The sequence below is a fragment of the Salmo salar genome, chromosome 15, assembly GCF_965601325.2.
Source record: "Salmo salar chromosome 15, fSalSal1, whole genome shotgun sequence".
NCBI classification, from domain to species: domain Eukaryota; kingdom Metazoa; phylum Chordata; class Actinopteri; order Salmoniformes; family Salmonidae; genus Salmo; species Salmo salar.
In genome coordinates this window covers 106,678,502-106,694,284 of record NC_138305.1, presented here as the reverse complement: position 1 = coordinate 106,694,284, position 15,783 = coordinate 106,678,502, and the positions used below count along the sequence as shown (strand labels likewise).

At 43.7% G+C, this 15,783-nt stretch overlaps 1 protein-coding gene across 1 annotated transcript in view; it reads right to left on the bottom strand.

Moving 5' to 3' along the window:
- Positions 1-15,783, bottom strand: part of slc16a4 (solute carrier family 16 member 4) — a 77,051-nt gene that overhangs the window by 45,788 nt on the left and 15,480 nt on the right. Inside the window, exons 3-4 of the mRNA XM_014147383.3 lie at positions 576-720; positions 96-228 (exon numbers count right to left, since the gene is read on the bottom strand). Coding sequence (XP_014002858.2) covers positions 96-228; positions 576-720 — 278 coding nt within the window. The remainder of the gene's footprint in view (positions 1-95; positions 229-575; positions 721-15,783) is intronic.

Sequence of the window (15,783 nt, the reverse complement as noted above, 5' to 3'; positions counted from 1 at the left end):
ACTTCCACACACACACACACACACACACACACACACACACACACACACACACATCAGTAGAAGTCTGAATGTTTTCCTGTCATGTGAACTCTGACCTCCTGAGAGCCGCAGGCTAGACATGATGGAGCCGATCCAGCTGATACTCTCTGCTGACCCTCCGAACTCATCCTGGAACGCCACGAAGAAGATCCCAAAGCTTTTTAGGGTCCCCATCACCAGCACATTCACCTGGAGGCATAGACAGAAGGAGGGAGGAACACAGATAGGCAGGCAGACAGACGCACTCACGCAGGCACAAACACACACACAAGCACAAACCAACATGGTCTGCCACACTACAACCATGCAGGGTTAAGGTCAATTCCTTTTCAATTCAGGAAGTACAGTACACTACAATTCTAATTCACTTCAATGCTGGAATTGGAATTTGGTTTACTTTCCAAATTGACCACAACCCTGTGTAATTGCATAACATATCAACAATTATTTCAAGAAATGCTAGAAACGTGACTAATAGATAAACATCTCGTAAACCTCCCAAAAACACCCAAAGATGAGGAAAGAAGAAGCCGTACCAGGAAGCAGTGAAGTACGACCATCCAGCCCCAGCCACCATCCGGGGGGTCTTCATATTGGATCTCCTTCTCTTTCTTCTCATCCTCAGTCTTCATACAGGTATTACTTCTACTGAACAGGTTAACCTTGGCAGCCTTGGGCTCGCTGCAAACAAACCACAACAATGCAACACTTTCAAAGTACACCATATCCATATGTAATACTGTCAAAGTAAACTGTAACATGTTTTTTATTTCACCTTTATTTAACCAGGTTGGCCAGTTGAGAACAAGTTCTCATTTACAACTGCGACCTGGCCAAGATAAAGCAAAGTAGTGTGACAAAAACAACAACACAGAGTTACACATAAACAAACGTACAGTCAATAGCACAATAGAAAAATCTATGTACAGTGTGTGCAAATGCAGAAAAGTAGGGATGTAAGGCAATAAATAGGCCATAGAGGCAGAATAATTACAATTTAGCATTAACACTGGAGTGATAATGTGCAGATGATGATGTGCAAGTAGAGATACTGGGATGCAAAAGAGCAAGAGGATAAATAACAATATGGGGATGAGGTAGTTGGGTGTGCTATTTACAGATTGGCTGTGTACATGTTAGGCAACACTGTCAAAGTAAACCGTAACATGACAACACTGTCAAAGTAAACCGTAACATGGCAACACTGTCAAAGTAAACCGTAACATGGCAACACTGTCAAAGTAAACTGTAACATGGCAACACTGTCAAAGTAAACCGTAACATGGCAACACTGTCAAAGTAAACCGTAACATGGCAACACTGTCAAAGTAAACCGTAACATGGCAACACTGTCAAAGTAAACCGTAACATGGCAACACTGTCAAAGTAAACTGTAACATGGCAACACTGTCAAAGTAAACCGTAACATGGCAACACTGTCAAAGTAAACCGTAACATGGCAACACTGTCAAAGTAAACTGTAACATGGCAACACTGTCAAAGTAAACCGTATCCATATGTTATACTTTAGGCCACACAAGCTCACAGGACGGGATCGCTGTGTGCTGAAGCGCAAAGCGCATAAAAGTAATCTGTTCTCGGTTGCAACACTCACTACCAAGTTCCAAACTGCCTCTGGAAGCAATGTCAGCACAAGAACTGTTTGTCGGGAGCTTTATGAAATGGGTTTCCTTGGCTGAGCAGCCGCACACAAGCCGAAGATCACCATGTGCAATGCCAAGTGTTGGCTCGAGTGGCATAAAGCTCGACGCCATTGGACTCTGGAGCAGTGGAGTGATGAATCACGCTTCACTATCTGGCAGTCCAACAGACAAATCTGGGTTTGGCGGATGCCAGGAGAGCGCTACCTGCCCGAATGCATAGTGCCAACTGTAAAGTGATGGAGGAGGAATAATGGTCTGGGGCTGTTTTTCATGGTTCTGGCTAGGCTCCTTAGTTCCAGTGAATGGAAATCTTAACACTACAGCGTAATGACATTCTGGATGATTCTGTGCTTCCAACTCTGTGGCAACAGTTTGGGGAAGGCCCTTTCCTGTTTCAGTATTACAATGCCCCGTGCACTAAGCAAGGTCCATACAGAAATTATTTGTCGAGATCGGTGTGGAAGAACTTGACTGGTCTGCACAGAGCCCTGACCTCAACCCCATCAAACACCTTTAGGATGAATTGGAACGCCGACTGTAAGCCAGGCCTAATCGCCCACCATCAGTGCCCAACCTTACTAATGCTTGTGGCTGAACGGACGCAAGTCCCTGCAACAATGTTCCAACATCTAGTGGAAAGCCTTCACAGGAGAGTGGAAGTTGTTATAGCAGCAAAGGAAGGACCAACTCCATATTAATGCCCATGATTTTGGAATGAGATGTTGGACGAGCAGGTGTCCACATACTTTTGGTCATGTAGTGTATCTATTTTAGATTTTTTGCGCTATATAGCTATTGTATTTCCCTGACTCTCCCCTAGCCCGGTGAAGCGCCTGCCTTCCCCTCACTTTGGTAGCTAACTCAGCCTGTGCTCTTATAAAAGTTTTACTATCAGATGAGTCCCAGCCATCAATCTGTAAGTCTCTGCTCTATCTTTGCTTTTGCTCTGCGGTTATGTTTTAGCTGTGTTGTGTTAGTTGTGTTCTAGCTGGTCTCCAGCTGTTTGGCTCTGGCTTACCGACCATAACCATGGTGGTTGGCTAGGCTGGCTACGCTAATAGCTAGTTGGCTAAATAGCTCATGTTAGATGGCTGGCAAGCTTAATGGCTAAATAACTAACATTAGCTAGCTGGCTGGCTAGCTTGCTGGCTAAGATAACTGCATATAACTAACATACTTTTATAACTGGTTAAATGGCGTTATGCATTTCTAAAACATTGATTTACTTTAATGTTGCTGTAAGCTAGATGTTGATAGCAACTGGCTGACTCATGTAGTGCTAAGGTAATGTTAGCAGGCTGGTAGGGCTAATGTTAGCAGGCTAGTTGGTGAGCAACCTTGTAAGTTGATTTGTAACAATACATTCGTAAAGTTTTTGCTTGTAAGTTGGCAGAAAATGTAATTGAAAGCAATAATCATGAGTGCAAATGATTTGGTATAATTTGAAGTTATACATTTGAAGTTATTTCAGTTGGCGTTTAAATTATTGGGAATAGGCTGGCTTGCCGGGTCCACCATATTATGTCACACCCCGCAAAAAACATTTTCCGGCATAACTTTGCATTGGGAGTTTTGACGTGTATACTACACTGATATTACTGAATTACAGTTCATAAAAGGAAATCAGTCAATTGAAATAAATTCATTAAGCCCTAATCTATTGATTTCACATGACTGGGAATACAGACATGTATCGGTTGGTCACAGATAACTGTAAAAAAAAAAAAGCAGGGGCGTGGATCAGACAACTAGTCAGTATCTGGTGTGACCACAACTTGCCTCATACTCATGGAGTTGATCGGATATTGATTTTGGCCTGTGGAATGTTGTCCCACTCCTCTTCAATGGCTGTGTGAAGTTTCTGGATATTGGCAGGAACCAGAACACGCTGTCGCACACGTCAATCCAGAGCATCCCAAACATTCTCAATGGGTGACATGTCTGGTGAGTTCGCAGGCCATGGAAGAACTGGGACATTTTCAGCTTCCAGGAATTGTGTACAGATCCTTGTGACATGGGGCAGTGCATTACCATGCTGAAACATGAGGTGATGGTGGCGGATGAACGGCACGACAATGGGTCTCAGGATCTCGTCACGGTATCTTTGTGAATTCAAAATGCAATTGTGTTCATTGTCCATAGCTTATGCCTGCCCATACCACAACCCCACCGCCACCATGGGGCACTCTGTTCACAACGTTGACATCAGCAAACCGCTCACCCACACAACACCATACACACTGTCTGCCTTGAAACCAGGATTCATCCGTGAAGAGCACACTTCTCCAGCGTGCCAGTGGCCATCGAAGGTGAGCGTTTGCCCACTGATGCAATCGCCATCACACTGCACAATCCCATCTGGACAAGACGAATACCTATGTAAAAATGCTGTTCATAGACTACAGCTCAGCATTCAACACTATTAGTACCCTCCAAGCTCATCATTAAGTTTGAGGACCTGGGTCTCAACCCCGCCCTGTGCAATTGGGTCCTGGACTTCCTGACGAGCTGCCCCGAGGTGGTGAAGGTAGGAAACAACATCTCCACTTCGCTGATCCTTAACACTGGGGCCCCCACAAGGATGCGTGCACAGCCTCCTCCTGTTCACCCACGACTGCGTGGCCATGCACGCCTCCAACTCAATCATCAAGTCTCGCTATACACCAAGTCACTTGGCTCTGTCATATCCTCACATGGTCTCTCCTATCATTGCTATGCAGACGACACTCAATTAATCTTCTCCTTTCCCCCTTCTGATAACCAGGTGGCGAATCGCATCTCTGCATGTCTGGCAGACATATCAGTGTGGATGACGGATCACCACCTCAAGCTGAACCTCGGCAAGACGGAGCTGCTTTTCCTCCCGGGGAAGGACTGCCCGTTCCATGATCTCGCCTTCACGGTTGACAACTCCTTTGTGTCCTACTCCCAGAGTGCTAAGAACCTTGGCGTGACCCTGGACAACACCCTGTTGTTCTCCACTAACATCAAGGCGGTGACCCGATCCTGTAGGTTCATGCTCTACAACATTCGCAGAGTACGACCCTGCCTCACACAGGAAGCGGTGCAGGTCCTAATCCAGGCACTTGTCATCTCCCGTCTGGATTACTGCAACTCGCTGTTGGCTGGGCTCCCTGCCTGTGCCATTAAACCCCTACAACTCATCCAGAACGCCGCAGCCCGTCTGGTGTTCAACCTTCCCAAGTTCTCTCACGTCACCCCGCTCCTCCGCTCTCTCCACTGGCTTCCAGTTGAAGCTCGCATCCGCTACAAGACCATGGTGCTTGCCTACGGAGCCGTGAGGGGAACGGCACCTCCGTACCTTCAGGCTCTGATCAGGCCCTACACCCAAACGAGGGCACTGCGCTCATCCACCTCTGGCCTGCTGGCCCCCCTACCTCTGAGGAAGCACAGTTCCCGCTCAGCCCAGTCAAAACTGTTCGCTGCTCTGGCACCCCTATGGTGGAACAAGCTCCCTCACGACGCCAGGACAGAGGAGTCAATCACCACCTTCCGGAGACACCTGAAACCCCACCTCTTTAAGGAATACCTGGGATAGGACAAAGTAATCCTTCTAACCCCCCCCCCCCCCCCCCTAAAAGATTTAGTTGCACTATTGTAAAGTGGTTGTTCCACTGGATATCATAAGGTGAATGCACCAATTTGTAAGTCGCTCTGGATAAGCGCGTCTGCTAAATGACTTAAATGTAAATGTAATGACATAACAGTAGTAGGCTTGATCACCAACAACGACAAGACAGCCTATAGGGAGGAGGTGAGGGCACTCGGAGTGTGGTGTCAAGAAAACAACCTCTCACTCAACGTCAATAAAACAAAGGAGATGATCGTGGACTTCAGGAAACAGCAGAGGGAGCACCCCCCTATCCACATCGACGGGACAGCAGTGGAGAAGGTGGAAAGTTTTAAGTTCCTCGGCGTACACATCACGGACAAACTGAAATGGTCCACCCACACAGACAGTGTGGGGAAGAAGGCGCAACAGCGCCTCTTCAACCTCAGGAGGCTGAAGAAATTTGGCTTGTCACCTAAAACCCTCACAAACTTTTATAGATGCACAATTGAGAGCGTCCTGTCGGGCTGTATCACCGCCTGGTACGGCAACTGCACCGCCCACAACCGCAGGGCTCTCCAGAGGGTGGTGCGGTCTGCACAACGCATCACCGGGGGCAAACTACCTGCCCTCCAGGCCACCTACAGCAACCGTTGTCACAGGAATGCCAAAAAGACCTGTTCACCCCGCTACCATCCAAAAGGCTTGGTCAGTACAGGTGCATCAAAACTGGGACCGAGAGACTGAAAAATTGCTTCTATCTCAAGGCCATCAGACTGTTAAACAGCCGTCACTAACACAGAGAGGCTGCTGCCTACATACAGACTTGAAATCATTGGCCACTTTAATAATGTTTACATATCTTGCATTACTCATCCCATATGTATATACTGAGTTTTATACCATCTATTGCATCTTGCCTATGCCACTCGGTAATCGCTCATCCATACATATATTTATATGTACATATTCTTATTCCATCCCTTAGATTTGTGTGCATTAGGTAGTTGCTGTTGAATTGTTAGATTACTTGTTAGATATTACTGCACTGTCAGAACTAGAAGCACAAGCATTTCGCTACACTCGCAATAACATCTGCTAACAATGTGTATGTGACCAATAACATTTAATTTGATTTGATGTCGGTTACGATGCCAAACTGCAGTCAGGTCAAGAATCTTGTGAGGACAACCAGCACGCAGATGAGCTTCCCCGAGACAGTTTCTGACAGTATGTGCAGAAATTCTTCGGTTGTGCAAACTCACAGTTTCATCAGCTGTCCGGGTGGCTGGTCCCAGACGATCCCAAAGGGGAAGAAGCCGGATGTGGACGTCCTGGGCTGGAGTGGTTACACGTGGTCTGTGGTTGTGAGGCCGGTTGGATGTACTGGAGGCGGCTTATGATAGAGGAATGGACATTCAGTTCTCTTGCAACAGCTTTGGTGGAGATTCCTGTAGTCAGCATACCAATTGCCCGCTTCCTCAAAAACTTGAGACATCTGAGGCATTGTGTTGTGTGACAAAATTGCACCTTTTAGAGTGGCCTTTTATTGTCCCCAGCAGAAGGTGCACCTGTGTATTGATCATGCTGTTTGATCAGCTTCTTGATATGCCACACCTGTCAGGTGGATGGATTATCTTGGCAAAGGAGAAATGCTCACTAACAGGGATGTAAACACATTTGTGCACAACATTTGAGAGAAATAAGCTTTGTGCATATGGGGATATTTTATTCCAGCTCATGAAACATGGGGCCAACACTTTACATGTTGCGTTTATATTTGTGTTCCGTGTAAAAACGCAGTGATATGGAGACAGACTTGGAAGGTATTGGTTCCAGGCCGACTACATTGCAGATGTTGCATTAGATCAACCAATGGTTCTGTGCCACGTCATTGACTGCGCAGTCGGGTTATATTAAACATCAACTGGAACATGGCCAATGTTTTGTGTTGGTGAAACTCTGTAGATTAACCCAAAAAGCACTACAGGCACTACGTACGGCCCAGTACATCACTAGGGCCAAGCCTCCTGCCATCCAGGACATCTACACCAGGCGGTGTCAGAGGAAGGCCCTAAAAATTGTCAAAGACTCCAGCCACCCTAGTCATAGACTGTTCTCTCTGCTACCGCATGGCAAGCGGTACCAGAGCGCCAAGTCTAGGTCAAAGAGGCTTCTAAACAGATTCTACCCCCAAGCTATAAGACTCCTTAACATCTAATCAAATAGCTACCCAGACTATTTGCATTGCCCCCCCCCCCCCCCCCACACACTCTTTAACGCTGCTGCTACTCTCTGTGTCACGTCCTGACCAGTAAAAGGGGTTATTTGTCATTGTAGTTTGGTCAGGGCGTGGCAGGGGGTGTTTGTATTGTGTGTTTCGGTGTTTTTGGTTTAGGTTCTATGTTTTCTATTTCTATGTTTAAATCTAGTTTTCTATTTCTACGTTGGGGTTTTGGTAGGACCTCCAATTAGAGACAGCTGGTTGTCGTTGTCTCTAATTGGAGGCCATATTTAGTTGAGGTTTGTTTCACTTGTGTTTTGTGGGTGGTTGTTTCCTGTATAGTCTGTGATCCTTATGGGACTGTTTCGTCATTTGTTTCTTTTGTTCAAGTGTTAATTCTAATAAACTAAGAAGATGAGCACTTTACCCGCTGCGCCTTGGTCCTATCCTTACGACGCCTATGACACTCTGTTATTATCTATGCATAGTCACTTTAATAACTCTACCTACATGTACATATTACCTCAATTACCTCGACTAACCGGTGCCCCCGCACATTGACTCTGTACCAGTACACCCTGTATATAGCCTCACTATTGTTACTTTACTACTTATTTGTTAATTATTATTCTTTGCATTGTTGGTTAAGGGCTTGTAAGTAAGTATTTCACTGTAAGGTCTACACCTGTTGTATTTCGGTGCATGTGACAAATACAATTTCATTTGAAAGCATTTGAAGAAAAAACACAATTTCCTAGAATACTGCCAGCCTATCCTAGTTCCCAGCAACTACATTGACTGGTAGCTACACATGCTTATTTTTTTTCTGTTAGACATCTCTGTTAGACATCTCTGTTAGACATCTCTGTTAGACATCTCTGTTAGACATTGCCTGCAGATCCCGTATCATCAATAAACAATTCTCTCTGTAAGTGTTGAGTCTGCATGTCTTCAAGTAAAATATATATCCTCTCATACAACCACCAACACGTTGCAACATATTCCATACTTCACTGACTGCTGATACAGCAAAGGACTAAGGACAGAGGTCAAAGAGGGACATTCAAATCAGTACACTGATAGGGGTTGAATGCTGACTGACCAGGGTGCAAAATTTCAGTAACTTCCACAAAATTCCCAAGTTTCCAGAGAATCCCAGTTGGAAGAGTCCCGGAATCACAAGGGAATGTACAGGAACTCCAGAATCCTTATGGCCAGGAGGTATACTGGAAAACATGGCCATTTTCGGGCAATTACCCAAGTTTCTGCTCCCCTGTGACTCACCAGAATTCCTCTGCTGTCCTCGGTTGATACTTTGCATCGTGCAACACTGAAATATTTTCCACAAAGGTAGACGAACGAACAGCCAGACATACAAGGCCATAAATGACAATAGGATCTAAATGCATTGAATGGTATTGCAGGGTAAAGATCGTGCTAAAGACCAATGGTTTATCTCAGGGGTATTCAAATATTACCCTACGAGTTCCAGAGGGTGCTGGTTTTCTGTTTTACCTAATAATGAATTTGCACACACCCGGTGTCCCAGGTCTAAATCAGTCCCTGATTAGAGGGGAACAATGAAAACACGCAGTGGAACTGGCTTCCAGGTCAACAGTTGAGTTAGAGGGGATTATCTGTTTATCTGTGAGGAAATTCAGTGAGAGTTGGACGTGAGTCTCAGTGGAAAGGTGCACGACCTCTGTCTATCTATTGTAGTTGACAGTGTAGTGATGTTTACAGTGTATATAGTGTACTGATGTGTATAGTGTACTGATGTGTATAGTGTATATAGTGTACTGATGTGTATAGTGTACTGATGTGTATAGTGTATATATTGTACTATTGGGTATAGTGTATATAGTGTGTATAGTGTACAGAACTGTATATAACTTACCTATGTGTATAGTGTATATAGTGCACTGATGTATGTAGTGTATATAGTGTACTGATGTGTACAGTGTACTGATGTGTATAGTGTATATAGTGTACTGATGTGTATAGTGTACTGATGTGTATAGTGTATATAGTGTACTGATGTGTATAGTGTATATAGTGTACTGATGTGTATAGTGTATATAGTGTACTGATGGGTATAGTGTGTATAGTGTACTGATTTGCATAGTGTAATGATGTGTATTGTGTACCGATGTGTGTAGTGTTTATAGTATACTGATGTGTATAGTGTACTAATGTGTATAGTGTGTATTGTGTACGGATCTGTATTGTGTACATAGTGTACTGATGTGTATAGTGTATATAGTGTACTAATGTGTATAGTGTATATAGAGTACTAAGGTGTATAGTGTATATAGTGTACTAATGTGTATAGTGTATATAGAGTACTAATGTGTATAGTGTATATAGTGTACTGATGTGTATATAGTGTACTAATGTGTATTGTGTACGGATCTGTATTGTGTACTGATGTGTATAGCATGTATAGTGTACATAGTGTACTGATGTGTGTAGTGTACTGATGTGTATAGTGTATATAGTGTACTAATGTGTATAGTGTACTGAGGTGTATAGTGTATATAGTGTACTAATGTGTATAGTGTATATAGTGTACTGATGTGTATATAGTGTACTGATGTGTATAGTGTATATAATGTACTGATGTGTATAGTGTACTGATGTGTATAGTGTACTGGTGTGTATAGTGTATATAGTGTACTGATGTGTATATAATGTACTGATGTGTATAGTGTATTGATGTGTATAGTGTATATAATGTACTGATGTGTATAGTGTATATAGTGTACTGATGTGTATAGCGTACTGATGTGTATAGTGTATATAGTGCACTGATGTGTATAGTGTATATAGTGTACTGATGTGTATAGTGTATATAGTGTACTGATGTGTATCGTGTATCGTGTACTGATGTGTATAGTGTACTGATGTGTATATAGTGTACTGATTATCACTGAATCACTCATGAACTGCACTTTTTCTATCTTTGTTCATTGTCTGTAAATGTCCTTGTCTATGCTTGACGATGTGTTTTGATGTATGCACAGAGCAGCAAACCAAATGTCCTTATTGGGATAATTAAGACCAACTTTTCGGCCTAATTTAAAAACTACAGGTTTGGGTCAAATCTGTGAAACCCTCTGTATTTTCAATTATTGTGGTGGCAGCATCATGTCATGGGTATGCTTGTCATCGGTAGGGACCGGGGAGATTGTGAGGATCAAAATAAATATGAAAGGAGTGAAGCCCAGGTAAAAATGTAAAGTAAAACACGTCTCAGTCTTTTGAAAACCTAACCCTGGAATAGAGTTTTATTTTTTCAGCGAGACAATTACACAAATGCTTATGCCAAAGACACACCAGAATAGCTTTCCAAGAGGTGTTGAGTGGTCGACTTTGACTAGGCACTGTGTGGAAAATCTCTCAATATGAAGATACGTGTCCTCTATATTCATGAAAATACATATCCTTGATATTATACCTAAACATACACTACCGTTCAAAAGTTTGGGGTCACTTAGAAATGTCCTTGTTTTTGAAAGAAAAGCACATCTTTTGTCCATTAAAATAACATCAAATTGATAAGAAATACAGTGTAGACATTGTTAACGTTGTAAATGACAATTGTAGCTGCAAACAGCAGATTTTTTATGGTATATCTACATAGGCGTACAGAGGCCCATTATCAGCAACCATCACTTCTGTGTTCCAATTGCACGATGTGTTAGCTAATCCAAGTTTATAATTTTAAAAAGCTAATTGATCATTAGAAAACCCTTTTGCAATTATGTTAGCACAGCTGAAAACTGTTGGGCTGATTAAAGAAGCAATAAAACTGGTCTTCTTTAGACTAGTTGAAATGTAGTTGAGTATCTGGAGCATCAGCATTTGTAGATTCGATTACAGGCTCAAAATGGCCAGAAACAAAGACTTTCTTCTGAAACTCGTCAGTCTAATCTTGTTCTGAGAAATAAAGGCTATTCCATGCGAGAAATTGCCAAGAAACTGACGATCTCATACAACGCTGTGTACTACTCCCTTCACAGAACAGCGCAAACTGGCTCTAACCAGAATAGAAAGAGGTGTAGGAGGCCCCGGTGCACAACTGAGCAAGAGGACAAGTACGTTAGAGTTACTAGTTTGATAAACAAGAGCCTCACAAGTCCTAAGACTGGCAGCTTCATTAAATTGTATCTGCAAAACACCAGTCCCAACGTCAACAGTGAAGAGGTGACTCCAGGATGCTGGCCTTTTAGGCAGAGTTGCAAAGAAAAATACATATCTCAGACTGGCCAATAAAAAGAAAAGATTAAGATGGGCAAAAGAACACAGACATTGGACAGAGGAACTCTGCCTAAAAGGCCAACGTCCCGGAGTCGCCTCTTCACTGTTGACATTGAGACTGGTGTTTTGTTGGTACTATTTAATGAAGCTGCCAGTTGAGGACTTGTGAGGCGTCTGTTTCTCAAACTAGACACTCTAATGTACTTGTCCTCTAGCAACATATTCCCCCATTAATTTATAATGTTTAGTTACGGAAATGTTTATAATTCATTAAATATAATATACATTCATACCATTCTCATTCTCCAAGTGGGAATGTTGTTTGGAGAGCTCACAAACAGCACAACTTTTGGTTTATTTAATTGCATTTACCAGTTTAATGTCAATTTACTGTCAGTTTACTGTCATTTTACTATCAAATTACTATCGGTTTACTGTCAAATTACTGTCAGTTTACTGTCAAATTGCTGTCGGTTTACTGTCAAATTACTGTCAGTTTACTGTCAAATTGCTGTCGGTTTACTGTCAAATTACTGTCGGTTTACTGTCAATTTACCATCAGTTTATTGTCAGTTTACTGTCTGTTTGCTGTCAGTTTACTGTCAATTTCTTCATTGTGTTTCTTTGGGGAGTATGTGTCTGTTTAATGTTGTCTGAACACAGGCTTTAGCATGCATAGATATACAGTATCTGGCCTGTGTGCCAAGAATAGGTGTGGCCAAAAGTATTTAAGTTCCTGTTTACGGTTGCTGCTGTTACTTTAGTTCAGGGTTGGGTAACTCATGGAGAGGCTGTATCTGAGCCTGTGCTTTATTGGTTCAGACAGGTTTTGCCTGATGAGAGACTTTTTCTTTTGAATGCTGACATTTTAAAGACAGAACTTCGTATATATATGCACTTGTAAATATTAACATCATCTTTGAAACGAGAGCACTGTGTAAACACTCATTTCCACCTCTACCTGCCTGCCTCCTGCTGAATCTTTGTCCTCACCACTACTAGAAGGCTACAGAGATGGGCTACAGATTTCGCGGCAACCTGTCACTTCAAAAGCACTCACAATCTCGGAGATTTGAACATTTGAACTTTGTGTTTATAATGGTGTAGCATGATATAAGCAGAATTCAATACAATTCCAATGCAAGAACCCCACAAATATTTGCCTCCTCGCTGACTTCAACTGCCCACTTAGTCACTTTATCCTGGCGCTGTGATAATAAAATGACGCGCATCATAAGCATATATACGGCTTTAGGCAGTTAGCTCACAGTGGTAAGGCTCTGGACAGTTAGCTCACAGTGGTAAGGCTCTGAACAGTTTGCTCACAGTGGTAAGGCTCTGGACAGTTAGCCCACAGTGGTAAGGCTCTGGACAGTTAGCTCACAGTGGTAAGGCTCTGGACAGTTAGCCCACAGTGGTAAGGCTCTGGACAGTTAGCCCACAGTGGTAAGGCTCTGGACAGTTAGCCCACAGTGGTAAGGCTCTGGACAGTTAGCCCACAGTGGTAAGGCTCTGGACAGTTAGCTCACAGTGGTAAGGCTCTGGACAGTTATCCCACAGTGCTAAGGCTCTGGACAGTTTGCTCACAGTGGTAAGGCTCTGGACAGTTAGCCCACAGTGGTAAGGCTCTGGACAGTTAGCCCACAGTGGTAAGGCTCTGGACAGTTAGCTCACAGTGGTAAGGCTCTGGACAGTTAGCCCACAGTGGTAAGGCTCTGGACAGTTAGCCCACAGTGGTAAGGCTCTGGACAGTTAGCCCACAGTGGTAAGGCTCTGGACAGTTAGCCCACAGTGGTAAGGCTCTGGACAGTTAGCTCACAGTGGTAAGGCACTGAGTTCCTGACATCTATTGCCAACTTGCAGTGTAAACCCGAATCCCACATGTAGCACAAAACCCATTTTTGTAATGTGGACTCACATTTATTGCAGTATTGTGTTGGGAAGAAAAGTGCAATCATCACCTTGAAAACTTTGATTAGGGCTCAATTCAATCGAACCTGCATTACAGTGTGTCACGCCCTGACCTGTTTCACCTGTCCTATTGCTTGTCTCCACCCCCTCCAGGTGTCGCCCATCTTCCCCAAAATCTCCTGGGAACTTATACCTGTGTTGTCTGTTTGTCTGTTGCCAGTTCGTCTTGTTTGTCAAGTCAACCAGCGTTGTGTTTCTCTGCTCCTGCTTTTCCCCCAGTCTCTCTTTTTCTCGCCCTCCTGGTTTAGACCATTGCCTGTCCTGACTCTAAGCCCGCTGCCTGACCACTCTGCCTGCCCCTGAGCCTGTGCCTACCTGCCATCTGGTGACTTTGCCCCAACTCTGGATTACGACCTCTGCCTGCCTTGACCTGTCGTTTGCCTACCCCTGTTGTTGTAATATACATTGTTACTTCAACACAGTCTGCACTTTGGTCTTACCTGAAATGTGATACAGTATTTATGCAGTATTTATTTTTTCAATGGTCAAATTAACTCACAAATTGGTCTTGGGGGTACTGTTTAAAAAACTACAACTACTACCAGGTATGCTTTGTTGAACACTGAGCTGTAGTCAATGAACATCATTCTCACATATGTGTTCCTTTTGTCCAGGTGGGAAAGGGCAGTGTGGAGTGTGATTGAGAATGAGTCATCGTTAGATCTGTTGGGGCGGTATGGGAATTGGAGTGGGTCTAGAGTTTCCGGGATGAGGGTGTTAATGTGAGTCATGACCAGCCTTTCAAAGCATTGCATGGCTACAGATGTGAGTGCTACGGGGCGGTAGTCATTTAGACAGGTTACCTTGGCGTTCTTGGGCACAGGGACTATGGTGGTCAGCTTGAAACATGTAGGTATTACAGACTAGGTCAGGGAGAGGTTGAAAATGTCAGTGAAGACACTAGCCAGCTGGTCAGCGCATGCTCTGAGTACACATCCTGGTAATCAGTATGAACGTTAACCTGTTTAAAGGTCTTACATTGGCTACAGAGAGCGTGACCATACAGTCATCCGGAACAGCTGGTGCTTTCATGCATGGCTCAGTGTTGCTTGCCTCGAAGCGAGCATAGAAGGCATTTAGCTCATCTGGTAGGCTCGCGTCACTATGCAGCTCACGGCTGGGTTTCCCTTTGCTCTCTGTGATAGTTTGCAAGCCCTGCCACATCTGTGTCAGAGTCGGTGTAGTAGGATTCATTCTTAGTCCTGTATTGACACTGCCTGTTTGATGGTTCGGAGGAGGTTACGGGATTTCTTATAAGCGTCCGGATTAGTATCCCGCTCCTTGGAAGCGGCAGCTCTAGCCTTTAGCTTAGTGCAGATGTTGCCTTTAATCCATGGCTTCTGATTGGGATAAGTACATACGGTCACTGTAGGGACGACGTTGTCGATGCACTTATTAATGAATTGAGACTAAAGTCCTCAATGCCATCGGATGAATCCCGAAAGATATTCCAGTCTGTGCTAGCGAAACAGTCCTGTAGCTGGTTCACCAAGCAAAAACCTGATACAAATGAATCTAAAGAATGCTGTAAGTACATAAATTGTTTGCTCAGTGGGAAATTAATATCCAACAAGTCAGTGAGTTTGTAATTTTGACAGCAACTATGTGAGCTAATTACAGTATTATAGACACCATGTCCTGGGATTTCCTATGATCTTCTAGGTAGAAGAACCCCTTACAGTATTATACACACTATGTCCTGGGATTTACTGTGATCTATGTAGAAGAACCCTTTACCTTCTAAAGACTCTTGTGTAGCTTGTGAGCATCATAGGGCAAAACAGTGCGTGTTCGTGAGAGTCTCAGATCTTCATAGATGGGCCATAATAGTTTGTAGCTCAAACTGTTCGGACTATACAGCTGTTTTTGTGAAAATAACCGTTTTCGGGATCCGCCCTTGTCTCACAGACACCGCTCTAACTCAGCTCCTGTTAATAACAGACTACTGTCTGGTATCTATGCAGAAGAAATAGACTAATCCAATGCAACAACCCAGCAGTCTGTAGCTCAAACACACAATGTTTAAAAGGGGTTAGAAGCCATAAATCACGCCG